General features: G+C 36.4%; 4 protein-coding genes across 5 annotated transcripts in view; 2 read left to right on the forward strand and 2 right to left on the reverse strand.

Annotated features, from left to right (window-relative positions):
* The window catches only part of fxyd6l (FXYD domain containing ion transport regulator 6 like), a 28,655-nt gene extending 14,912 nt beyond the window's left edge, over positions 1-13,743 (reverse strand). Inside the window, exon 1 of the mRNA XM_016532060.1 lies at positions 13,609-13,743. The gene's annotated coding sequence lies outside the window, so the exon portion shown is untranslated. The remainder of the gene's footprint in view (positions 1-13,608) is intronic.
* On the forward strand, positions 8,524-15,715 carry LOC107723439 (engulfment and cell motility protein 1-like). The gene is made up of 7 exons (XM_016532053.1): positions 8,524-8,796; positions 10,666-10,802; positions 12,215-12,327; positions 13,150-13,257; positions 13,492-13,571; positions 15,157-15,234; positions 15,480-15,715. The coding sequence occupies exons 2-7, from the start codon at positions 10,765-10,767 to the stop codon at positions 15,690-15,692; spliced, it is 630 nt and encodes a 209-aa protein (XP_016387539.1). The 5' UTR covers positions 8,524-8,796; positions 10,666-10,764; the 3' UTR covers positions 15,693-15,715.
* Positions 15,716-17,049: 1,334 nt separating this feature from the next.
* LOC107723437 (serum paraoxonase/arylesterase 2-like) lies at positions 17,050-20,860 on the reverse strand. 2 transcript variants are annotated; one of them, XM_016532050.1, is made up of 10 exons: positions 20,686-20,860; positions 20,513-20,605; positions 20,237-20,307; positions 20,053-20,108; positions 19,485-19,650; positions 18,999-19,125; positions 17,897-18,097; positions 17,700-17,781; positions 17,398-17,526; positions 17,050-17,245 (listed from the first exon to the last, which is right to left on the reverse strand). In XM_016532050.1, exons 1-10 carry the CDS (start codon positions 20,694-20,696, stop codon positions 17,084-17,086), a joined length of 1,098 nt encoding a protein of 365 aa, XP_016387536.1. In that variant the 5' UTR covers positions 20,697-20,860; the 3' UTR covers positions 17,050-17,083. The 2 variants fall into 2 exon arrangements, with proteins under 2 accessions (XP_016387536.1, XP_016387537.1); XM_016532051.1 differs by lacking the exon at positions 20,686-20,860 and having other exon boundaries at positions 20,513-20,671.
* Positions 20,861-26,359: 5,499 nt separating this feature from the next.
* Positions 26,360-27,654, forward strand: part of LOC107723438 (14-3-3 protein beta/alpha-A-like) — a 15,982-nt gene continuing 14,687 nt past the window's right edge. The window contains exon 1 of the mRNA XM_016532052.1: positions 26,360-26,458. The gene's annotated coding sequence lies outside the window, so the exon portion shown is untranslated. The remainder of the gene's footprint in view (positions 26,459-27,654) is intronic.

Consider the following 27,654-nt stretch of genomic DNA (forward strand, 5'->3'; position numbering starts at 1 on the left):
ATACACACACACACACACACACACACATATACACACACACACAAACAAAGATAAACAAGTAGATAGAATAGAAAAAATAGAAAGCTAGTGTTAGTTTTTTTTAATAGATAAATAGATAAAGTAGAATTAAAGTACAATAGAAAGTGCTAGAGTTAGCGGGTCCAATAAAGATGGAAGAGATGTGTTTTTAGCCGATTCTTGAAGATGGCTAATGACTCAGCTGCTCGGATTGAGTTGGGCAGGTTATTCCACCAGGAGGGAACAGTTAATGAAAAAGTCTGTGAAAGTGATTTTGTGCCTCTTTGAGATGGCACAATAATGCGTCGTTCACTTGCAGAACACAAGCTTCTAGAGGGCACATAAGTCTGAAGTAATGAATATAGGTAAAGGGGTGCAGAGCCAGTGGTGGTTTTGTAGGCAAACATTAATGCCTTGAATTTTATGCGAGCAGCTACTGGTAGCCAGTGCAAATTGATGAACAAAGGTGTGACGTGCGTTCTTTTCGGCCCATTAAAGAGTAATCTTACAGCGGCATTTTTGATTAATTGTAGAGGTTTGATAGAAGTGGCTGAAAGACCTGCCAAGAGAGCACTGCAGTAGTCCAGCCTGGATAGAACAAGAGCTTATTTAATAATAAATAATATTTAAGCTTATTTAATATGACAAAGTCTTGGAGGACTGAAAGCACCGTATTTTAAAACTGTGTGCAACTTGTTTGAAATATGCAGACATTAAACTGTTTGAATTGCACTGGCATGCATTGGTTACCATGACAACAAATTGTCACAGGAAGTGCTAACTCCCGATAGCACACGCATCACCTGGTGATGCCATATTGTAAACAAACCACCTTAAAGTCGGCATGAAACGGAAGCTGCGATTGTCTTTTCTTCTCTACCGTTACGTATATCCGAGTGAAACGGCATCTGAATGAGAGGGCGGGACTTGATTTCGTCCTTCGGGAATTGATTGGATCGTTGGAAGGTGGGGTCGTTGCAAACAAAATGGAGGCAGATCTGAATGTCAGTTTGCAGTTAGTGGTGGGGGATTTCTCTCCACTGGATTCACAGCCAACACCCAAGCATGAATAAACGTTTTATTTATTAAGGATAACGACGACGATCAACGGCACAAAACATGCCTAAACAGCACGCGCGAGAGAGAGAGAGAGAGACTGCATGAATGACTGAGCGCGTCCTCCATCAGATTAAGTCATATTCATGAAAAAAAATTAGTTTGCGATGTCCTAAGAGTAATGTTGTCGTAATATCCTAATATCTTTTCAATGTTTAGGGGTAACATACTCCCTCATGACTGGTGTCAGTGCTATAAAGTGAAGCATCAGCTTCAGCTTTTCCCCCTGTCGTTTATCCCAGCGTTTACCCCTCACGTCACTAGCTCCGCCCTTGCGCCATAGCTCGTGACCGGAAGAGAAGATGAGTCGTTTTGAGGGGGAGGGGAGGTTAATGTTTTTGATTAAAGATTACAATGACACATGAATTTAAAAAAAATAATGAAGTGCATGGATTAATTATTTATAATAAACACTACAGTATTCCATTAAAAAATAAGAATTTTTAATTTTGATTTCATGGTGACTTTAAGGGGCGGTAATATTATAATGAGATCCCTTTGCCACGTCCCTCAGACGCTTGCAGAAAAAGGCTTACCAAAGCAAAGTTACTGGGTTAACCTTTTTCACGTTTCCTTGGTTGGTAGATGTACTGCGGACCTGATTATAGCACTTAAAACCTGGAAAAGTCAGATTTTCATGATTTGTCACCTTTAAACAAACTACTTTAAAAGACTAAACATGATGTGATTTGTAAAATATTAATAAAGTGATAGCCTACACATAGTATTTGTGTTTTCTTTGCTTCGTCCAACAACGATCCTGACACTAAAGCTGCCTAATTACCATAATATTACTTTCCGTAATATTACCTTCTATTCAGAAGGTAAAACACAACGTAAATCATAGATTTAATGCTGAAGATCTGTAGACCTAATGATTTAAAGCCTGGGAGACAAATGATGATGATTGTCTGTTGGCTGTTTACAAGCCTCCCCCGAGATTCCACAAATTCCACAGATAGTGGTTTAAAAGGAGTGCTTGAAACTCATTTCTCTTTGGGAGTATGGTTGCATTGCACCACACATAGTTTTCTTTTGTCTAAAGAGTAGGCTACAGTATTCTCAGCATTTTTTACAGTAATGTATCCCCTTTAAACCACTGCATTTATTTAATCAACACTGCTGCTGTTGTGTTTTTACTTAACAGATTTGAAAAGAGAAAAACAAGTAAAAAAGGACCAATGTTTATTGCAAAACCAGTCAGTTGTTATATGGTGATGCTCATGGTGGCACTATTCATCTAGAGCAAGTCTGTGGCAGAATACCAGCAGAAAGTAATGAATGTACTTACACTTTCCAACACTGAGGTGCAGCAAAACACCCAGAAGGATGTCTTCCTTTTTAATGACTGTGTACAGCCTGCATGCATAGGATATTTCTTTATTGTATTCTTCACAGTAATGTTGTGTGTTGCGCTGGCTGATATGGCAGTCATCTTCAAGTTATACCGACATCCAGCAGAAACACTGTAAAAAGTGATTTTTCGAAGTTGTAGCCTAAATAAAACAAAGATTAAGTAGTTTTACAAGAAAAACTATTGAAGTCCTTTTACTTAATTTTACATTTAATTTGTTACTTTATGATTCTTTGTAACCGTTTGTGAAATTGACTAAATTCTGAATTAAAATGATTTCTTCTCCCAATTCTTTTTCCAGTGAAGACGCAGCATCACACAAAAATCGAAGTATTTGATCGGTTATTTATATCACATACTTCAAAAACCCCAATAAGTTCTGTTCCATGCAGAATAAATCAGTCTTTATTATTGTACTAATGTGACTGAAGTCTTCATCTCATGAATGGACAGCATTTTAAACATTTTTCAAAAGTACTATTCATTGATGTGTAAAACCTTTTAATGAGGCAATATAAGGAGTTGTATTGTTATACTTAAATCTTTCTTGGTTTTACACTAGTTTTAGTTTACACTGCTCCTTGTTCTCACAGTGAATACACATGTCTGAAAGCTCCTGTATTAGAACAAGTTCTACACTTCAGTTATAATTTGTTTCCAAGATGCAGGAGGAGGTCGGTGTCAACAGTGTCTCGCTCCAGAAATAGGCCGTGACGTCAGAGTGTGAAACAAGCAGGTGTGTCCTTGGCAGATGCTGGGTCATTGTTATAGCAGCCTTTGTATGTGCCTTTAATAATGTGTCACAGGTGAGACTGATGGAAAAGACTTTCCATCTCATCCCAATGCCGTGGTCCACTGGAGTGAGATGGAGAGCTAAATAATAGCAAATCTATTGGCATTTATAATTTACAAAACTGCTCAGCTATTGCAAAAGGGAAAACACTGCAAACAAAAAACAACTATATGAACTATTCAGATATCAATCACTGACGGTCAAAATGAAGACAAATATGAAGCAGACATCATACAATGATCTGCATTTATTATGAAATGTGACGAAACATGTTGAATTCTACTCCAGTCACTGAAGAAAAGGGCTAAAAAAAAATCACCTTGGACCCCTCACACCCAGCCCACTCTCTCTTCGAACTGTTGCCTTCTGGTCGGCGCTACAGAGCACTGACCACCAGAACAGTCAGGCACAAGAACAGTTTATTTCCTATACTTCTATTTCTGTATATAGTACATTTAAAAAAAATTGTTATTATTATTTTTATTAGTGTTATATTACATCCCTACTGTGTTATTCCTATGTATGTCTGCACTATCATGTATGTCTGCACTATGTTTGTACTTTCTTCTACACTGGAAGCTCCTGTCGTCAAGTCAAATTCCTTGTGTGTGTAAACATACTTGGTAATAAAGCTCTTCTGATTCTGATTCTGATGGAGTGCAGACTGATGTAATGCTTCGGTTTAAGGGAAAGCAGCAGAGGGACTGAGATACATATGTGCAGTGACCAGAAGTAAAAGGGACTTATTTAACCCAACTCTGAGATGCAGAGCAGACGCATTACTGCTCCATGGACAAATTCCCTAAAGACCTTTTCAGTTCTCCATGCCACCGAGTGGTGCTGTCAAACGATTAAATCGCATCCAAAATAAAAGTTTTTGTTTACATAATATATGTGTGTGTATTGTGTATATTTATTATGTATATATAAATACACACACATACAGCATATATTTAGAAAATATTTACATGTATTTACATGTATATATTTATATTCATATAATCTAAATCATATATAAATATATTTAATATATAAACGTAACATATTTTTCTTAAATATATACTTGACTGTGTGTGGATACATATGTGTATATATAAGCATAATAAATATACACAGTACACACACATATATATTATGTAAACAAAATTTTGTATTTTGGATGCGATTAATCGCGATTAATCGTTTGACAGCACTACCACAGAGCAGACGGTGATGAATCGTCATTTACAAACAAGCGAACAAATATTGAAAAAACCCTGGTCACTGAAGGACCCATAAATACTTATTTAAAAAAACACCCCCACCCCTCACCCACTCCATCCACAAGCACACACAGTCAAAGACATGTTAGTTCACCCTATTTAATATTAAGAACATTCTTTTCTGTACACACTAAAAATTGTCAAACACATTTGCCGATCTGAAATGTCTATCTGAACCAATTTATTTTATATAGACCAAAACCGTAATGCTATGACTGAATTCAAACACTGAATAATAATAATCATAATAATAATAATAATAAAAAAGAAATATTATAAATAATAATAATAAATATTAGACAAACAACAACAACAACTATTACAATTATTAAATAAACAAAATAGCAGTACCAGTAGTAGCAATAATAAATACAATGTACATTTATAAATAATGAATTATGAATAATAATAATAATAATAAATTATAAACAAACATAAATGAACAATTGTAATACTTAAGTATTAATCAACAAATAGAGTTAAGAAATTATTATTATTCTAAAATGTATAAATATCAATGAATTACTAATAAATAAAATATAAATAAACAAAATAACTATTACAATATTTAATAATAAAAATTAAATAGTAGTAGTAATTAATAAAAACTATTAAGAATTTTTTTATTTTAATCTACATTTATAAATAAAATAATTAATAAATGACAATAATAAATAAAACAAGAAAACTAGTATAAGTATTAATTTATATACATTTATAAATAATAATAATAATAATAATAATAATTATTATTATTATTATTTTATTTTTATTATATGTAACTTGCTTAGTTTTTAGAGCCCTAGATGGTGTAACACTCAAATCCTTACAGTATTCTTAGCATCTCTTCTGGGAAATTGCTGCCTGCATCCCTGCAAAACGTCTGAATTATTGAAGAAATCCACAAGACCTTAAAGCAACATGAGACATTCAGAGGCCCTTAGGCAGCAGAGAAGCCAAAGTAAAGAATGAATATTTCACTGAGCTCTGAAACCAGCACGAGTCAATCTCATCACCACTATGACAAGAAGAAAATTAGATAAACTTAGATTTTTTTTGTATGTGGGTGAGGATTTCAAAATCTGAAGCAAATATGATTATAGGCCTGTGTAGAAATTTACAGATGTGAGATGGAGGTGGTAAGCTATGCTCAGTTTGGCAGATGTCAGCATTCTTACATAACCCACCTTACATAAATGCTCAGTATTGTTCTTATTATGAGTCTTGAGACTTACTCATTAGGAGGGCCAGTTGATTAAAGCTGCTGCAATGGTGTTTCTGCTTCCTACATTAATCACATTAGAGGTGACATCTTTCAGAACACATTTAAGATTAGCCTGGTCAGGCATTACAAAATAGTCTGTTGGAAGCCTTTTAATTGTACTGGTATACACACTGGAACTGCTTCATACAGGGTTATGAATATCATGCTGTGCATATTCTCATGTTTAGTGCAGACAAATCTAACATTTTACTTACAACAAATAGCATACTAGTTTGACTATTAAATATATATTAAAAAGTATTATTGACTAGTTTTATTTGCTATGAGTAAATTCAGATATCAAAAGTTGAATTTATATATTTTTTAAAATGCATACGATTTATTGTGAGGACTTCTTGAATGTTTAAAACTCACCACTAGCTTTACATAAATCTGTGGAGCTCTGCTGTTTAGCGCACCTCAAAATCTCTGTGGTTATTTGTGGTCCCATTTCAAAACCTTATTGACAAGTTTAATTCAGGTCCTTATGGAGAAGTGCTCATGAACAATATTGTGGCCTTGAAATGGAAACAGACTGTTTTTGTTTTTTTTGAGGAACTGAATCCACCACCTGTGTTGCAGTGCTGTGACATTTATTCAAACAAAGAAAGGAAAAACACAGTAGCTCTGGTGGCTTATGGACATTAAACATGCGGACACTGCAGAGAAATGTCTGCAACTATAGGGCAGATACATCAGTATAGCACACTGCAAATTGGTGAGTTTTTTTCCCCCCCTCTTTGACTGCAAGAAGCAGCTTGGCATATCTAGCATTCTCTTGTTCAGATTGTGAAAGAGTTTGATGTGATGCTTCTTACTAGATATAGATTTTTAAAACCTGTTTAAACAGGTTTATTGCTTTATGTGCGCGCACACACACACACACACACACACACACACACTTCCATTCAAAAGTCAGGGGTTAGTAAGATTATTTTTTAATTATTCAACAAGGATGCATTAAATTGATTAAAAGTGACAGTAATGACATTACAAACTATTTCTATTTCAAATAAATGCGGTTCTTTTGAACCTTCAATGACAAAAAATATATAAATTAAGCAGCACAACTGTTTTCAACATTGACAATAATAAATGTTTCTTAAGCATCAAATCAGCATATTAGAATGATTTCTGAAGGATTATGTGACACTGTAGACTGGAGTAATTGCTGCTGAAATTAAAATATTTAATGATAATAAAATGTTTTAAAATACATTAAAATAGAAAACAGTTACTTTAAATTGTAATAATATTTATAGATTACTGATGTGACAATTTTGCTTATTTTTGATCAAATAAAGGAGCATGAGACTTCTGTCAAAAAACATTTCAACTTTTGAATGGTAGTGTATATGTTTGGTCAGTGTGTGAACCCCTATATGCTTCTTGTGTTTCTTTCTAGTATTATATAGTAGTCTTTGTGGTTTCTGCAACCTCTTTGACAATCTAGATTTCATAGTTTTTTTGAGAAATGTAAATGATAGAAATAACCTCTTTTTACACTTTAAAAAGAACTCGAATTGTGCACCATTTCCTTTTTCTGTTTAATAATTGGAGCTTTCATCAAACAGAGGAATCATTCTCTGATTATGGGGAACATTCACATCAGCTGTGGTCACCGTTTTACACTAGTGTAAAAAAGCACCATAAAAGTCCATACAACCCAAACGCTATATTCCAAGTTATCTGAAAATATTTGGAGCATATCATATGAGGTTTATAGACTACTTTGAGGCTTTTGGGTCATTTCTGGATCCCAAAATGCATCCCTTGATTATTGTATGTTTTCAGTGTACGGAAAAGAGCAGTGTGAACGTACTACTTAACATCTCCTTTTGTGTTCCACAGAAGAAAGCGAGTCGTATAGGTTTAGAAAAACATGAGGGTGAGTAAATGACAATTATCACTTTTTAGGTGAACTGCCAGAAAGTCTCTGGTATTGCCACCAGTAATATTGCAATCAAATGCTTTAACGTAAACCGGGCTGCATAATAAAACGCAGAGGAAAAGAAACACTGAATTCTATATTCAAACCAACCCTATGGCTTACCCCTACCTGGTGACTAACCTTTATCTTAACCAAAAACATCTGAAATTCTAATCTGCCCTCATTCCAACATGTAATGAACTTGAAGCAGTCCATGAATCACAGCATCTCCAATCACAGATCTGATGTGGCCTTGTCCAGATCGCTTACGTACTGCATGTCAATAAGAGAGAAGATGGGAGAGTAGTGAAAGAGCCAATAAGAAGAAGAGGCTGCGAGGCTCTTATTGTGTAAGGCAGGGGTAGACAGAGAGTCCCGCCACCAGCCCGACAGGCCACACTGAACCAGTTTCCATGACAACAGAATTCTAATGACAACACCCCTGGCTTTTGCTTTGAGGGAGAACGATGTTACTGGATCTCAGTGTCACACCTTTTCTTTTTCACAATAAATGTCACAGACTCTCATCATGGGCGTTTGTATCTGACGGTGCTCCTGATCTACAGCAGCACAAGCCCTCTGCAATTTAGCCAGTCAGATGGTCTAAGTCATCATTTTTTGGTCCTGTCCTCCCCCATCCCCCATCCAACCTGCTCATGCTCTCCCCTCTGTGATCTACCCATGTGACCACGGCCAGCTGTTCATTGGCTGGCACCACCAAGGCATCTGTCCAATCGGTGCTGTTCGCTCATATAAACATAAGCAAAGCAGCGTTCTTATGATTCAGAACTGAGTCTTTCTTTCAGTGAGGAGTCAATGGGAAATTACTACACTGGGTTGTACTACTTTGTTTGTCCTCGTTCTTGTCCTGTACCCACAAGCAGAGGGGATCTTCTCCGTTTGAGAGAACTATTCTGGCTGTAGGACCATCTGCTTTTACCTGCATTACTTCACTCTCGCCTTATTGACACTGTGACCAGCTAACAGTGTTTATGGTTCAGTCCTTTTCGATATACACATGCAATTTCAGCACTGACACACTGGACATGGCTGTGACACGTAAGTACAGCGAGCCTTTGAATGACACAGTAAGCTGAGAATCACATGAGTAGTTGAAGAACTGAATGATTGGGTGATGTTTTGTTATTGTTTTGTTACTGGCAACACTGCATGATCATATAGAGCAGATTAGAATGGAGTTAATGTAAACAAATAATATTAATATTTCTAATAATAATAAAAATAATTCTAAAGTATTGTACATTTATTTCATGTTTTTGTAATGCATCACAGGGCAAGGATACCATTATATAAATAGATCAGGTCTGAGCTTTACTATACAAACCCCTAAATTATATCTGCTTGTGTATGTGTGTGTGTGTGAGTGTGTGTGTGTGCGCGTGTGTGCTGGAATATAAACATAACTTCTGATTATTATTCATATTTAAGGACTCCCTGCTTTTTGGTATAGGGAGTCTATTTAAGGACTCCCTGCTTTTTGGTATACGGAGTCTATTTATAGCTCATGTCTCCAATAGTCTTTAATGAAAATAATGAAACTAATCTGAAGCATTGGGGAAAAAAGCTAACTGTAGCCATATATTAAAATGTTATATATTTTATATCATACAATTAAAAATTGCCTTACTTGATCCTTATGATCAAACAATTAAATGATCTTGCAATAAAAACATAAGAATAAGCACAACAGACCTTAGCTGAGAATTTTCAAGTAACTTCCCGAGGGACATATATTATTTTATTATTATTAATATATAATTTTGTTAAGCTGTGTTATACAGGAAAAATATCCTGACATACTCTGTATGGAATATTTACAAATGTAAAATGGGCCTTTTGTTTCATTTTTCTGTATTGTTGCATTTCCAGCAAAGTATATATTAATATTAATTTTTCTACACAGCATATTTAGTATATTACAACTTGACACATTTTTTAGTTTACTTGGTCTTGTTTTATTGACGGCCTAAGGATAATTCCCTCCTGTATCTCTAATCAGAGTTCAACTATATCATGATATACCAGAATAAACAGATATTTAGGTTTTATGTTTTCAGATACTGATTCTTGAGTCACTAAAATATGAGTAAAATATGAAAATAAATATGAATAAATTGAGTCACTAAAATATATTTCCAGAGTGCCATCCAAATGCTTAAGTACACACTTAAGTGTCAATTGCATTAAAAAGAAAGCATCGTCTCATACACTATAAAGAATAAAACTTACTTTTCATTTTAAATTTAAGTGTAAAAATCAAAATGGTGAAAGTTGAAACTTTGAATGAAAACTGCATTGCACTTTTTCGACCACCATGAATTTACTTATTGATGAAGAAAATCTTGAACTGAGTAGAAATCGTGACGATTTAAATGGAAATAAACAGATACTGTAACATAATAGAAACATTTTGTACAGTGCAATAAGACAAAAACACACAGCAACCGAGCAACTAACCATAACCAATGTGTCCTCTCTACAGACATTAGCTGGCCCACTCTCTTCAGTGCACTATGTCAGCATGTTTCTCCCCAGGCTCTGACTGTGTCACAGCACTGTTGGAGATTAGACTGACAGGGCCTTAATCCCATAGAGCTCCCCAGTTTCCCCAGTACTGTGCCAGGCCAGTACCCAACGGTCACACAAACGCATGCAAGGTCTGAGATAAAGAAAAACTCCATTAAGCCACACAGATAAAGCATTACATAAGAGAAGACTCAAACTGAATAAACTGCAGTGTAGCCAACAGCAAATCACCTGATAACTCACAAAACACTTCTCAACAGCAAACTAGAATGACAAATGGTGAAGCCTCCAGGTCATCAAGCCAAAGAAAATCATTTCAAGAACAAAGCAAAAAGATGTGTCGATTCAATTATTTGAATGACTATGTCTGCACCTCTGCAGGCGGAGAAAAAACAGAAAAGGTACGCCACCCAAAGTGTCACACTGCAGTTTAACACAGTGGACAGTGCCAGGCCTCATAGGCCCTTGCTGAAGTCAGAGATGTTGAGCCAGGATGACCCCAAATCACGCCCAATGCTGTAAGTACATCCTCTTACAGTCTAGAAACCACACATTCAGACTTCAGAAATAAAGCAATACACTGCTGGTTTTGACTGTCCTGTCAGACATCAGTTTCTTGTTTAGTTCTTAATTAATTTTCCTTAATGCATCTTATGGTGAGAGCTGGCCATTAACTTATGGACTAGCTATATTCCAAAAACTTTTTTTCCATTCCATTGTGATCTTTAAAAAAAAAAATTCTGTAAAACACCACTCTGCTTCATGCTGCTTTTCGTTTTTCTAAAACGCTGTGCCGCATTAAAAGAGATTCAACACGTGAGCGGCTCATGATCTGCAGGTGTTTCCAGTGTCTCAGAACAGCTCGGTTCATAGTAAACGCAGAGATGGAGTTTGTGTGGAGCAACACCTGCTCTGAGTTCGAGTTGCCTAAATTTGCATTTGGGAACGTATAAGGTGCCAACCATCCTCCCAGACATGTAATAAGAAGCGCTTAACAAAAGAGCTTTAAGGGCTTCAGCCAGTTTTCTGTCAATTTTTTTTGATGGTTTTTAAAACTTGAAAATAAAGAGATTAAGACATAAATATTATTGTAATTTTACAGCTGTAATATAAAAATATATATATTTTTCTTAAATACTCCATTTTATTTTACAGTGAATTTTTTATTTTTATAATAATAATGTATTATTATTATTATTATTATTATTCTCACAATTCTCAGAATTGTAAGAAAAGTCACAACAATATGTATTATCATTATTATTTTACAGTCATATTGATATTCAAACCAAATTGTGCAGCCCTTTGTATAGTATGAAACGTAAGGAAGCCCATTTTTGCAACAAATAAATACATAAATAAATAAATGTAAGTGTGACTTTTTAATCTCACAATTTTGACTTTTTCCTCATAATTCTAAGTTTCTTTCACAATTCAAAGAATAAAAGTCAGAATTGTGAGATATAAACTCGAAATAGCAAGAAAAAAAAGTCAAGAATGTGAGAGCTTAAGTCACAATCACCTTTTTAAATTTTTTTTTTGTTTTTATTCTGATGTGGGAGAAAAAAAATTGAGATGTAAACTGAACTCAGTTCAGAGAAAAAAAAATCTGAATTCTGAGTTTGTCTCACAATCTCGGAAACAAAAACAGAATTGTGAGATATAAACTCAGAATTGTGAAATCATGAGTAAAATAAAAAAATAAATTTTAAAAAGACGTGCACACTGCACAGATAAATCATTTATAATAAACACTGCAATATTCCATAAAAAATACAAATTGTCAATTTGATCTCATGGTGACTTTAAAATTTTTTCATTCCGCTGCTTCTCACATTTTTAAAAGAAAGAGTGCATTCTTAATGATGGCATGAAGAGCCACTGGTTTGTTGCTGGTTCAAGGTAATGTGTCTGATTTCAATTTCCAAAGCGAACTACGAGAAAAGCTCCAGCCAGAGGTGATCGAGCTGATGAAACAGCAGAGGTTGAACCGCCTGTGTGAGGGCACATGCTTCAGGAAGATCAGTGCTCGTCGCAGACAAGGTCAGTTACTCATTCAAAATCAGGATACAATCACATGTGCACAGGTAAACTTATTCATGCATCACAGATTCAGAAAAATCATTTGATGTATCTGATCACAGATGCATAGATGTAATGTTTAGCTACCACTAACAAAAACATCACATCGAATTCATTGATATCTGAGATATATATATATATATATATATATATATAAAGTTAAAGGAGGATACTGTATTTGAACTCTTCCTATTAAGCCTAATGTCTATTCATATTATGCACATTTTTTATAATCTACTCAAATATAGGGCATCACAGTCTATAGGTTCCCCTGAGTATACTTTATCCTAATGCTTGGTCTGTTTGATATTGCATTAAATTAAAACACAACTTAAAGATATCATTATATTAAAAGGATAATCTCATTCAGTATTTGGGACTCACATGCATATGCTCTCTCTCGCTCTAAAAAAAAAAAGAAAGAAAAGAAATCAATATTATTATTGTGCCCTCTTTACTTCTTCATGTTTATTTCCAAACCTACTGATATGAGATATTCATCAAGTATTCAGCATGAAAGGGCAGCCAGTTAGTCACAAGCACAGACTTGATGCTTTTAATCAAAAGTGATTTTCTCAGGTCACTGCTGCTTTAATTAAAATCTGATTTTCATTTACAGTGCTGTTGACGTGCTAGTGGAAAAAAAAAACTATTAAATCTAATTGGAATGGATCATTATGAGGACAGTAAAAAGCAAGTTGCAAGAAAACAGCTAAACAATAACTTGCACAGTACATAACATGCATATTCTTATCTGTATCTATCTCCCATCATCTCCTCTAGACAAATTCTGGTATTGCCGTCTATCACCAAACCACAAAGTGTTACACTATGGAGATATAGAGGAATTCTCACAAGGACAAATATCACACGACTCTCTCCAGGAGAAAGGTGAGCAACACACTTCTTGATTATAATTGACATAGTTGTAAATGAAAATTACTGTCTTTTTTTATCTATAATGACTTGTATTATTCATCACGTTGATTGTTGACATCATATTGACCCACAAGCTTGAGTTAAACTAGCGCTAAACATGCTCATTTTAGACAATCATAGTAAGATAGAATATAATTTCTACTGTTCTAAATTTCTAACTCTACATAACATTTCTTCTACGTCCAGTGACAGTAGCAGATATCAAAGCAGTGGTTATGGGTAAAGACTGCCCACACATGAGGGAGAAAGGAGCACTTAAGAATAAGGTAAGAATTAATTATTGCAATAGGCAACTAATCTCACCAGACAGGACAGGACTAGGTGTAGTGGATCCAAACTCAGAGCACGCAAGGCAGGCTGATTTTACTGAAGAATGTTGCAGAGACAAATTACAGGCTTCAACTCAAGGTGATAACTAGTTTTTTAAAAAAAACTATAGGCAGAACAATGCAAGAGTACAATGGTGGCTTCAGACACATCAACATCTGAAAACAATTAGAAATTAATACTGCAATGCCAATTAAGTCCAAATGACGCCATCTAGTGGTTAGATGTGGATAAAGGACTAATGGAGTAAACAAGGTAAAAACGTGTTCTATATGAATGGCCCCTTACTCTCTTATTGACCATCCATGTCAAAAGGTGTCTTTCTGGACTTTCAAAAAAGAAAAATATATTGTTTATAGTTAAAGCTGAGTTAACTATTGTTTATAGTCAAAGCAAACAATAGGCATAATGACATGAGATAACAATCTCTTGTAGGTAGGCTAGGTTATATTTGCACACACAACACACACAGACACACACACACACACACACACTAGGGTACCTTCAACGTAACGTATGACTAAAGTGCTGTGGATGCATTATGTGTGGATGTTTATGTATTGATGACAAACCTGCCATATTCAGGGCATTAGAAGAGCCAGCCGACACACCTACTGTATATAGGCTAATACATTTTTTTTTTTTTTTTTTTTAAGTAACGGCCAAAGAAATTTACCTGAATTGTTTGAGTTTTCAGTTTGCATCATTGCAATACAAAAAAAACCCGCTTACCGCGAAATAACTTCTGAGTGCACGGACCGCACGCAATAACAAACAACGTGATCAGCCTAGACCGATTCACGAACAAATGACTCATATGAATAGGTTCTTTTCATTGAATCAAAAGTATACAACCCACCAAACTACTGTTGTTGAATTCTCGAATAAATCGCCTAAATAATGAACCGGTTCTTTTAATGAAAGGTTCAAAAAGATGATTAACGCGTTTGAATTAGTCTGACGAATGCTTAACTGAGCAGAGCGGTGAATAAATCAACGCTTTATTTTCGAGATGGTCCTCACTGCAGAACACAAGATCCAGGGGGCACAAGATCCATTAGGTATATGTAAGGATCCCACCTTACATATACCTAAACCTACCCGTCTCCACCCCCTGATCCCTAAACCCCCCCATCTCCACCCCCTAGATGTGGATCCAACCCCTTTGTTCTGCAGTGAGGTGCTACTGTTATTTTCAGGGACGTCTGCTGTCCTTTTTGAAATGATGCACGTTTTTGTGTCATTATTATTCATGTGAAAGATTTACATTTGCCTATAAATTTGTAATAATTGAAGGGACATTCTTCTCTTAAATCGTATTTTTATAACTTGATCAGTATCAGCATTTTACAGTTCTACGTTGTCCTTGTTGGAAACTCAGCGCTCCAGCTGAGGAGGGTGTAGCGGTGACAGAAGCCATCTGTTGTGCAAAGGCACCTGTAGTAAAGTGCAAGTGGAAGTTGTGGGAGAGGAAGCGAGGTCAGGTACTCTGGGCATGCAGATTATTCTTCCTCTGCTTTTCAGGAGCTGCTGGAGCTGGCTTTTTCCATTCTTCATAACTCTGATGAATATCTGAACTTCATTGCTCCGGACAAGCATAAAGTGAGTATATCACAGCATACAAGGCGAGGACAGTCGACATTTTACATCGACAGTCGACAGGACATTTTACATTACATATAAAATGTATTTTGGTCATAAAGAACCTTTGTTTTTCATAAGATAATATCACCTAATCACGTAGACATCAAAGCCATTATTAAAAGTATTTTTAATACTCTGATATATCACTCAAGCTGAGTAAATATATATAATACTCTATTATATACACCTTTTTTTCCCACTAGTACTGCATTTGGACTGATGGCTTGAATGCTCTTTTGGGAAAAGAGATGACAAGTGAGCTCACAAAATCAGATATGGACACTCTGGTTACTATGGAGCTGAAACTTCGCCTCTTGGACCTCGAAAACATTCAGATTCCTGACGTCCCTCCTCCTGTTCCCAAAGAGCCCAGCACTTATGACTTTGTCTACGATTTTAGCCAAAAGCACACTTGAGACTGGAATAAAGTCCTTACTCGTTCTCACTTTTTCTTTTTGCTATTTGTGTTTCCTCACTTTCCTCTCGTATGGACAGAACGATGTTCAAATCATACATTTTCCTCTAGATTGTGACTATGATGTGATGCTTAGTTTTCTATTTCATTGAAATGCCTCTCATGACTTTACTGTTCTGCAAAGAGGAAAATCTCACAGTAACATTCTTTTCAGTCATCAGTTTTAATGAACATTCAACTTGGTATCATGCAACCCTTTTGTGTAAGTAAAGTGCATATCTACATAAAATACTGAGCATGGATTAAAATAAAATTCAGAAGCTACATTAAGTCATGAACACATACACAGAACTCGCATGACTTTTAAATAAATGTGCTAGTCATTGGACAGAAGGATGATTTCAGAGTAATCAAGTCAACTAAATCACACTCACCATCATTAAAGTGCCACTTAATAAATTATTTCTAATTATTTCCAATGAACACAAATTATTTTAGCCTTTAAGATAAAAAGGCCTTTGGTTTGCTTAGTTGGATGCCCTTTCTCTTCCAAAACATAATGACAACCACACTGCCTTCCTGTTCCCCAATATACAGTTTGCATCATATAGTTGCTCAAAAACTCCACACTAGTATCATTCATACTTGTACAATTCTCGTACAATTCTTGGTCTTATCAATGGTCCTTAAAACAAAACATTTAACCTTTATGCTGTGCTGAAAATCCTTTTTCTAATTTGGAGTTCCTGACCAGCCTTTTTTTTTTTTTTTTACAAATGGTTATACCTTGTGTGAGAAAGTATATCATTCCAATGGGATTAGCTTAACCTTAACATTTTCAGGAAAAAGAAAAAACCTCCCCGGGTCAAAACGACCAGAACACAACATGAGGAATAGACATCCAAAACACTTCGGACACATCCTAGTGCATTTTATCTACCCAAAGAGACCATTAAGCTTATCATAGTTGCAACACATTAATTCCAGTATTATCAGTTACTATCAAACTATCATCTTGAAGGAATATTGCTTTTAAAGTTCACTCATATATTATCATAAATTGTTTGTTTTCACTGACATCATATACTATTAAAATATTTCGTGTTACAAAGTTATAGGACATTGTAAAATCAAGTCATAAGTTAACTAAAACTATAAGTTTCACTCCACCCAAATGGAATGTAAAATCATTACATGATTTTAAAACTTTAGTTTAAAACCTTTTAAATTGAAGCATTGCATGTCACCGCAGAACAATGTTGGCGCTAATTGATATTTTAAAGATCAACAACCCAAATACAATTAGCATGTCTAGTCTTTCATTTGTTTGTTGGAAGAATACAATATCTGAAATTATATGCCCTATCCAAGTCAAATATTTATTTATATTCACTATTTAAGGTCACATATTAGAGCTTTCTGATAAACAGTTCCAATGAGCAGCTTTCCTTCATATGGTGTTGCCACTGAAGAAGCAATGATCACACTGCCATCATCTGAATATACCTGAGTCACCCGGGGCTTTTCAGACAGGATGTTCTCAATCCTGATAACCTACAGGAGAACAAGGAATTATTGATTTTTACTGTTTTCCAACTGAGAGCAAACAGTAAATAATAAAGAAAAAATATGAATATCAAATTGCCAGTAAATACAATGATCACATTCTTTCCTAAATATCTATTTGCTGCAAAACACGCACACACCTCAGAGCCTGGCGGATCATTCGGATCACTAAGCATGAATTTGAGACCATTTGGGTGGCAGCCCAGCCACAGATCTCCAGATTCACGGTCCACCTCAATGTTGTCACACAGTGATCCCACATCAACCTCCTGGGTAGGAAAAATTAACATGCAGTTACATTAACAATATTAACAAATCAGCAGTGTGTTCTCCTAAAAAAAACGGTCATAATGTGCTTTCATGGTTGTTTAAAGCTAACACATCCAATAAAGCTAAAACTCAATGTTCAATATGGGATACAAATATCAAGTTTTGTGTTTACCTTTACATGAGACAATACAGTGTTTTTCTGTATTTCCATGACACTAATTTTGTGCTTCAGGATATTTGACACATACAAATGCCTGAAATAAATTAAGTTACTTGTATTAACACAAGAGTACATGAGAAATGCACTGATAATATTACATTACACTATGCTTTCATCAATAAAAATTCTTGACTTTTTCTGAAACTTGCCTTTTATCGGGGGAGATGTTTATGCCGTTGGCAGATGGAAAGCCCCCTGCCACAACCTGCACAGTCTGAGGGCTGTAGTAGACGACGTCACACCAAGACAAAGACAGAAGTGGCTCCATAACCTTGAGAATCTCATTAGTGAAGTAATGGTCATTGGTGGCATAAAAGCTTTCGGTCCCCACAGCTACTATATCATTTACACTAACAAATGCACATAAATAAACAGGAATTTAATTTCTGTTTAGGTTTAAGGTTGCAAAAACATTAGGCCTCATTCATGAAACACGAGCAGAACGAATGTTTGTGTAAATCGTTCATAAAGCTGTTCTGACGTAAATTTTGGGATTCATGAAAGTGTTCGTATTTTACAAATGTTAGTTGGTACACAAAGAATGTACACCTGCTCCGAGCCCCGCGTAAATGGGTTGTAAATCATCCGAACGTTTTGCTCATTGATGGTGCTGCATGTTTATAAAACTATTTACCTTATATAATCACGTATTTATCACGCAGCATTTTGATAAAATAATATACAGTAATTATACACAGTATACTGTGTTTTCCTTTTTACTACTAGGCCTATTATGAACAGCAGTAATATAATCTGCAAATTTAACACTTTTATCAAATAATTAATTAGCTACTTTTGTTAGGCATGTACCAATTAGTCTCTTAAATATTACGGAAATGGTTTTCTATAAAATGGCCAGAATGAGGCATAACAATAAACATTTCCTATGGCTGATATAGCGCTAATGCTAGATTTGGCAGAAACTTGCAAAGATAATGACTGGTTGATTAACAGATGAAACTGCATTAACAGCATCTGTAATGTGCAGCCAAGCTTCCTTTTTTTTAGGACCGGATACCCCACTATGTACGCTTAAAAATAAAATGCTCCATTTTGAATGTACTTCCGATAACAAAACTTCAATTTCTGCATCTGAAAATGTTTTCTTTTTCATTCGCTTTTGAGAGGACATGTTGAAATCCTTATTTTTGTTTCGGGAAGGTCTGGTTTACGAGCAAATTACTCTAAATTTACTCATATATTTATGCAAGTTTCATGAACGAGGCCCATTGTGTTTAAAGAAGCACATACTTCTGCAGGAGTTCATGCCTGATGGTCCTGATGTATTGAAGAGCATTTTCATCCTCAACAAATCGGAAAATCTCCACTTGGCTTTTGCCTTGAGGATGATTAACAACAAACAGATATATGGCACCATCTGTAGTAAGAAAATCATTCATAAACGATTAGACTTCAATCAAAGGTATACCTATAGGGTTTAAAAGTGAAGATCAAATTGACAAATTGTTAAACGTTTTTTGACCACTAGGTGGCTAGTTTTCCTAACTATGTAGTTTTAACATTTCACAAAATAAACTATTTGTGTAGGTATTGTACAGTATATTATACAAAACCATATTACTACAAAATCCATTCATACATTCAAAAGTGTCTACATTTCATAGTGTACATTTAAATAAATATATATATATATATATATATACGAGGAATCACAACTAAACTGCATGCAACCCAGATTAACGCTAGAAATGTATTTATTTAATAAAAATGGCAAACCTTTTACATCGGTGTACACACTGATTCCATGTGGATTAAAAGAGCCTTTGTCAAACTGACCCTTGATGTTCAGTGCTTTAATTTTCAGATCAGAATCCAACAGATTCAGGGAGTAGATCTTTCCAGGGTCATCTGAATAGGACGGTAAGCCTGGATACTTCAAGCCCTGTGTTTAATTCATCATAATTCATTGGAACAGTGTCTATTTACAACAAGTGCAAAAGGCTCTTTGCACTCACACGGTCCACCACTGCTCAGACAATTTACCCTTAGTATCACTTCCATTTACACTTTGTATGAATACAATAAGATTCTGTATTGATTTACAATTGATGAAAACAGTATCTACCAATATTTACACTATTACACTTAGTATAATTAGCTGCTGGCTTAATATGCAATTTAACAGCTGAACAGACATCATTAGCATTGATTCAACTCTAGCCTCATGCTGCACGTTGGTAATAGAATTGGAATATATCCAGGAATATACCCACACCTTTTGATTAATAATGAAGTATTGTCTGATTAACTAATCAAAATGCTTAGTGATAGATTCATGACATACAGTGCTCAGAAAAGCCAATCCATCGTCAAGTGTGGTGATATCTTCAGCCCCATACTCTGTTGAAAACACGGAAATAACATCAAAACGTCCTCATTTTAAGTGTTTGATAAACACACTACATTTAAAACAGACCAGCAAATAACAGATAAGCATATACAGTGTGTCTAAAGTGTATCTAACTTACCTATGCCCTCTATTACGTGACAGTTAGGAAGGTAGTTTTGTGTTAGTTCTCTGGAGGAAAGTGATAAATGCCTGTGGAAAGGATTACAATTAAACAAATTTAAACATTTATTATCTTTCGCGTTAGTGTTTAAAAGTTTGCACTCGTAAAAAAAAAAGTAACGTTAGCAGCAAAGGTCAGAACAGCGTTTAGACAAAGAAAGCCTTTACTGCAACTGAAAAGCTTGACATGCAAAGAAGCAATCGTTATATACCGTGATTGGAAATATCGACCAACCTAAGTGCAAAGAGCCTTTCTCCGATGAAAGCTGCCAGAGAAATAACAGCTAACGAGAGTATCGCTAACTTGCCCATAATGTCTGAAACGCTCTTCTTCTTCTAATAACGTTTTATGGCGGATGGCAAACCAACTTCTGGTGCATTTACCGCCACCAACTATCTGAAACGCTCGTAAACAACATTAACCCTTATCAGTGTTGTCAGGGTTGCCAGGTCTGCGTAATCAAACCAGCCCGATTTCTAATCAAAACTAGCCCAATCGCGTTTTTCCCGCGGTTTCCCCCTTTGTCGGTCGTGCCTTCGGTCGAAATCGCGTTCCGGGGAGATCGCTTTAACCTGCGGCAACAGTGTAAAAGTACCCCAATTGCGCGGGGAAATCACGGACTTGGCAACACCGTGCCATACCCGCCTTGGATTTAACCCAGAAGTAGCGTGCCTGTACCAAGTCGCGTATTTTTTTTACAGAATGCATTGCTATTTTTCTGATGTTTTTGGTGTTTGGCCAATATACAGATGGCAGTATTTGCGTTATATTACGTTTTGAGAGTGTCAACAGTGTGTTATTATTCATGATGGATCAGCAGTTACACTAGCTGTCAATCAAGGGGATTGCAAAATCTTGACAAAATATCTAGACTTCTTGTGCTTGGAAAATGGTTTTTGAAAAGAGAAATCTTAAAATGAAATCATATAGCTTTTTATTTATCTGAATAGGCAGTTGTGCTTGTGTTAGTTGAGTCACAACTTTTTTTCTGTTACTACCCAGATAGCAAGAACGTTTGGGCCAAATGTGGCTGATAGCTGTCACATTTGGCCTAGGTATGGCATGGCTGAGCACATATGGGCCAAACTTTAACCGTATATGTTTTGCCATGGATTTAGAATTGGAGGGAATTTTCTTTTGGATGACAATTTTTTTGAGGTATATGGCCCAGATGATATAATAATTATGTTTAGGCTTTTACTTGCCAAATTTTTGTAAATTAACTAGCCTTAAACAAGTCAAAATGTGATTTACGTGACGTAAGGTTCATTCAGAATATGGTATCAACCCAATCTGAGAAAACGTAGCTATTTTACAAGGTGACTGTTATATATGAATTCGTACAATGTGATTTGTATGGAAACGCAAGATTTTTTTTAAAGGGGTCATATGATGCGATTTCAAGTTTTCCTTTCTCTTTGGAATAATAATTATGTTTAGGCTTTTACTTGCCAAATTTTTGTAAATTAACTAGCCTTTTCTGAGTGAAAATTGTTTCCAAGCTTTTTAAGTAAATCCTACTCCAAATTTTTTTCAGTGTACATTGCGTCTACTTTTTGTTTGTTATAATGAGAGGATTTGCAAGCTTGCACAACTCGGCACTGAACAAAAACTCCGGGCAGAACTCCGGTGTTTTGAGCAGTGTGGCGTTAAAGGCACAATATGTAAGTTTTCGCAGCTAGAGGGTTCGTTTTCAAAACAAGCAATGAAACAAATGTGTAGTTTGACTCCGTGACTGAGTGTGGAATCATGGGAGTTGTAGTCTTCATCCCCACAGCCGATGCAATCCGACAGGACTTGGCAGAAATCATGTTCATGGATGAGCTAATGTATTAAAGATTTATTAATGTCGTAGTATGAAGCAGGATGAGGCTGAAAGCCGTTGAAGCGAAACGAGGCTGCTGAAGCAATTGCTAATGAGAGACGAGCGCGACACACAGCTCGAAAGCAGCGAGCGTTTATTATGCCACAGTCGACGGCTTCCGCTCTTTCCGGTGGTTCGTATGTGGGGTAAAGCATTGCTGTTTTATCACACTAGATACATTTGAAAGTTATGTTATAATGCTACTCTGTGCTGTTGTCACCTGTATAATAAAACACATAACATATTAAAGCGTCTTTGGTCTTTCCATGTTTTCTACAAAACAAAACCTGAAATCGAGGGTGTATGACAACATTAGCAGGCGACACAATGACACTAGGACACGGTCCGTGTCACTAGTTAAAATTGCTTATTTCTCTGGATTTAAACATTCTTCGAAACATTTGGGATAATGTAAGTACACAAGTCAGCAAAATATATAACACTGTTCTAGTGGTTTTTGGATATTTTAATAAAAAAATCTTACATATTGTGCCTTTAACACAGCTTTACCCATATCAAATTTTTCTGTTGTTGCATCTGTTATTAAACGACGATGTTTAGATTTTCAGCAAAAATCACGGCTCATTCCAGATAATTGACCTGATTTATCTACATATATTTTCCCACAGCTATGTAATAGTGGCCCGTTACTAATACGCGCCATATTTTCCGCGCCTCACTTTGATAGGGTTAAATAAATGACATTTATGCAACTAACAAATGATTAGTGGGCCTAGATGAGTCCACCAGAGTCAGGAGGTCCCACCAAGTGCACTCTAATTTCTAACTCTTAACACATTCGATCAAAAGAGCTTTCTTCAAGACAGCTGATATCAGCCCAGGGGAGGTTTGCAATAATGTTTATTGTCACAAAGATCCACTCAGTGCCAGTGAAAGCTGTTCTTTATCATCGCTGTAGTAGCATGGATTGGTCAGTAGTCGGCACTATTACCTATTATTTTCATACTAATTTGCTTAAAAATAATTTCCATATATTGCAAATTAGGTTTTGAGTTATTTGTGCTGTGGTGCAGCCTTTCATGTTAAAATACCTCAGCAAGTTTACAGCAACATTCATGGAATATCAAATTACGACAGAACATCTAAAGCAGATTCTGGGACAACTTATAAGTGACAAAATTGGATTGAATGTGATATACAAAATAATTTGAAAGAAGTCGTTTCCATGTGTTCTGTTTATGAGGAAAATTCACACTCATGCTGACCAATTTACAGTGCATAAACAGTGCTTTATATTACCTAGAAATGTGTATGGTATGGTGCAAAAATCCTAAGCAGTGTTACAGTCAAGCATGTAAATTGAATAAATTAATGAATAATTAATGAGTCATTTTCACAGGTTCAGGTAGTGTAATTTCTTGCTGCCTATTTGATCCTTTTTTTGCTCATACACAAGACTAGTTTTTAAATTCAAGCATGGAAATGTTGCAAAACATTATTCTTATTGATAAAATAGACTTTTACCAGTACGTTCTGCTGGTCTGGAAATGTGAGTCATGATGAATGATGAATTTCTTTGAACCAGTACACCACATTCTTCTATTACTGTTGGCGGTGTTCTTTGCCTGCAGGTGCCACATTCAGCAACACGATGTAACTGCTTTAAATCAGTAGTATTTACTACTTATTGTCATTCAGTGCCGCATTCAAATGTAGCTGATTAATAACATGCCTGATAACTGTATTTTAATTACAGTATTTTAGATTCAAATGTGTGTATAAGTAAAAGAGTATATTTTAGCTGCTGTAACTGGTCACCATATCGTGAACTTTCTAATCCTCTTATATTAATTTGAATAACAACAACAAGAAAAACAGTTAATATAAACTCTGATATAACTGTATGCACAATCATTCTAAAATAAGTTTTGAATTTTACATAACATACAGCATGTCACAATTAATGTGACGCTATAAAAAAAACATGCATAATGATTAGCCTATTTTAAATGAGTAAAAACTAATTACATTGCGTCCACTGCTTGAAGCATATTAATAACTGAGATGTCTCTGTTGCATGACTCTTTATCGTTTGAAATTAACAAAACAAAATATGTCAGAATAAATTGGTTTGAAGACATAACTTGGTTGTTTTACCTTAGTCTTTGTCACACTCGGGACAAGGAGGCAAACAGGCAGAGTATATCAAAGGATTAGTGTTTAACACAACGGAGAAAATGCTTCCAACAGAAAGGGATCAACTCAGAATAACTGGAAGCTGAGAACACAGCCTTATCTGGTGTCGCTTTTAGGTACAGGCGGTGTTGGCGGAGGCGTTGGAGGACCTTGGTGACGTGGCCACGGTGTGCTTCGAGGTTTGGGGAATAAATGAGAATGTCATCTATGTAGATGAGGACGAACCGGTTGAACATGTCTCGGAAGATCTCATTCATGAAATTTTGGAATATGGAGAGTGAGTTGGAAAGCCCATAGGGCATGACCCGGTACTCATAGTGGCCGGTGGGAGTCACAAAGGCTGTCTTCCATTCATCCCCCCTACGAATGCGGATTAGGTTATAGGCGCTCCTTAGGTCCAGCTTGCTGAAGACGTGAGCTCCACGAAGCTCCTCCAAGGCGGCCGGGACCAGAGGAAGGGGATATGCGAATTTGACCGTCTGGTCGTTGAGCGCTCGGTAATCTATGCACGGCCTCAGACCCCCATCCTTCTTGGCCACGAAGAAGAAGCTCGAGGCTGCGGGTGAGGTGGACGGACGGATGAACCCTTGTTGCAGGGCCTCATGTACGTACTCCTCCATAGCGGCTCTCTCCGGGATAGATAGGGGATAGACGTGTCCTTTGGGTAACGGGGCCCCAGGCAGCAGGTCAATGGCACAGTCCCATGGCCGGTGAGGTGGGAGGTTAGGAGGCTGATTCGGCTGGTGAGGCAGGTGTTTCCGTGACAGTCTTCATATGGGAACACTCAACTGGCTGACTGACTCTTACCACAGCAAAAGCGAAGAAAAAAATTTGCCAGTTGTGAACACTAACATGCAAATCAGTATACTTAAATGTGTTGTTCTGTGATGTCCGGAGCCTTTGTATTTCTGTCATCAAGGTATTATATCATGATCATGTGAAATACTTTTAAGTAAACTATGTGTTTGACAATGGCAAGCTGCAGAAACATTTCTGGAAAAAGCATCTACACCCTTGGCAAAGACTATGACTGGAATTTTGTCTGATTCACTAACATTGTTCTCTGCATAGTTTTTTCTTTTTAGTGCACTGACATAACCACACCTAGTGTCCGATGAAGCCACAGCTTACCTAAAGTGTCTGATTCTCACGTTACTTTGAACTGTCATGCTCTATAATAAGTGCTGTACTGGGGTGTGGCTTTAAGTAAAATGAAAAACCTGCCCTACTAGTTACACAGCAAACTCGGTAATCACTTTTCACATTCAAGTGAAACTGCTGTTGCATTTGTTAGCACACACACACTGGTTGCACAAGTGCTTTAGTCTCACTGTGGACTTAACTTGCCCCAATAATAAAGAGTTTTACCCTGAAATAGGTTACTGAATTCATATCTGATGGGAGGACATGTGACAATGTAGAAAATAGACTCATTCCCCATGGAAACAAACTGGAGTAGTGCAGAAATAGCTCCTCTTCTATACCAAGCAAGCTCTGTATAGCCTCTGTTCTAATTTTTCTCATGATGGTCTCTTCAGTCGCCATTCCATGATTTTCATTACAACTACCTAGTTGCAAATATATATAATATAATATAATATAATATAATATAATAATAAGCTGGCAGCACAGAATTTTAACCAAATCAGCTTTTGTTTTTATACACGATTTAATGCGAGGGAACCATTAAGAAATTTTCTAAATATCCAATGTCTGTATTTACCATTTATAAGCTATCCAACCGTCTTATTCAAGTGCACACTTGTAAACATGGAACAAATTGACTCATCGCGATACTACGCAGCTAATAATACATTTCACGCTCTTTTCGGAGCTACACGTCACATTTTAATGATGAAACATAACCTAAACGGAAATACCTTGGTGGTATAATTTACGGAAAGAGACGGACTGAGGACATGGAAGGAAAAGTGGCGCACCACTGAATCACGAACTGGCTCTCGAGCAATCACAGGCAACATGAAGTCAGCCGTCGCCATGGTTACCTTTGACGTCACATGGCCCGGCCTTGTCCCGGCTCCTGGGGCTGGTCTGATTGGAGGGAAACCCCGTGGATTAGCTCGACCGCCCGTGAGAATCAGCTGTGAGCCTCGGTTAGTTTAGCTCCGATAGGACCATCGTTATTCCCAGACACTCAGGTAAGAGAATCTGCTAGATCGGGATACATGCCATGCTTACTGGTCCCTTTTAATCATCTGCGATGAGAAAGTAAATTCAAAAACCGATGGACGATGCAAGGCACAGGACTGAGTAATTTAGCTGGTGATGCTAACGTGCTGAAAATGAACAATAAGCCTTTGCTTAGCAGATCTAGGCCGCCACTTTTTGGTTCTTCCTCTTGGAATATCTGGTGTGGTCGAGTTTACAGTTAAAAATTATGGCTAAAATGACACGTTTTATGCTTTAAATCTTACACTGGTCATAAATAGCAGTTTTCTATGCAGACCTGCCTTCATCATATGGCTTAGCCAGCAAGCTAAACTTGGTTTTAACCTGCAAGCAGCGGTAAATTGTCACCGTGACATTTTAGCTTGACACATTTGATATAGTGCGGGGCAGCGCTGTTGTTTGTATGCATTGCACAATGTATCGTAAGAAACCAGTCACACGCCTGTAGTCTGATGTTGCTGGTTAAGCTTTGTCTAGTCAGCAAGGACGTAACGTTATATTTTAGTCATTCTCAACTTCGAAAGGGATAGTTTACCCAAAATCATCATTATTTAGTTACCATTATTTGGACCGTTTTACTGTTTTTCGTGGAACGTGTTCATCAGAATTTGACGGACTGACGGCTTTGGCCGCCATTGACGAACAGTGAGCATGCTTTTTTTTCCCATACAATGGAAATTAATGGTGACTGAGGCTGTCAATCTGCCAACCAATACTATTTGTGTTCCACGGAAGAAAGAAAGTCATGAGGGTCAGTTAAAGAGGACAGAATGATCATTTTGGGGAGTGTTCTACCCCTTTAAGACATAATATGTAAAGCGCGTGAATGGGTAGCTATGGGAACTGGGCGTGGTTGTCGAGAACAGCACATCCGCATATTTCTTCGCACTGTAATGCGACCCTGGAGGGCAAATACTTGTGGCATAACTTTGTGTGGTGTGTGCAAGATTGGCAGCTAGAATTTATCATCAGATCTTTGGATGTTTGCAAAGTGCTTTTAGGTTGCTTCCGTTTCTCTTTTGCTTTCACTTTTTTGGGTTTTTTTTGGTTCATTGAAGGCTTTCCATAATTTAGATGAAAGCAATGGTGCTCATAAATATAATACAACATATTAATCATTTGATATATATATATATATATATATATATATATAATATATATACAC

Source organism: Sinocyclocheilus rhinocerous, unplaced genomic scaffold (assembly GCF_001515625.1).
Source record: "Sinocyclocheilus rhinocerous isolate Xijiao unplaced genomic scaffold, SAMN03320098_v1.1 scaffold241, whole genome shotgun sequence".
NCBI classification, from domain to species: domain Eukaryota; kingdom Metazoa; phylum Chordata; class Actinopteri; order Cypriniformes; family Cyprinidae; genus Sinocyclocheilus; species Sinocyclocheilus rhinocerous.

Coding starts and splice junctions, on each gene's coding strand:
- LOC107723439 (XM_016532053.1), top strand. CDS start 10,765: ATGTTGAGCCAGGATGACCCCAAATCACGCCCAATGCT. Junction 13,258..13,491: donor CGACTCTCTCCAGGAGAAAG/GTGAGCAACACA, acceptor TTCTACGTCCAG/TGACAGTAGCAGATATCAAA. Junction 13,572..15,156: donor AAGGAGCACTTAAGAATAAG/GTAAGAATTAAT, acceptor TCTGCTTTTCAG/GAGCTGCTGGAGCTGGCTTT.
- LOC107723437 (XM_016532050.1), bottom strand. Junction 17,782..17,896: donor AACATCTCCCCCGATAAAAG/GCAAGTTTCAGA, acceptor AATTTATTTCAG/GCATTTGTATGTGTCAAATA. Junction 17,246..17,397: donor ATGATCCGCCAGGCTCTGAG/GTGTGTGCGTGT, acceptor GTTCTCCTGTAG/GTTATCAGGATTGAGAACAT.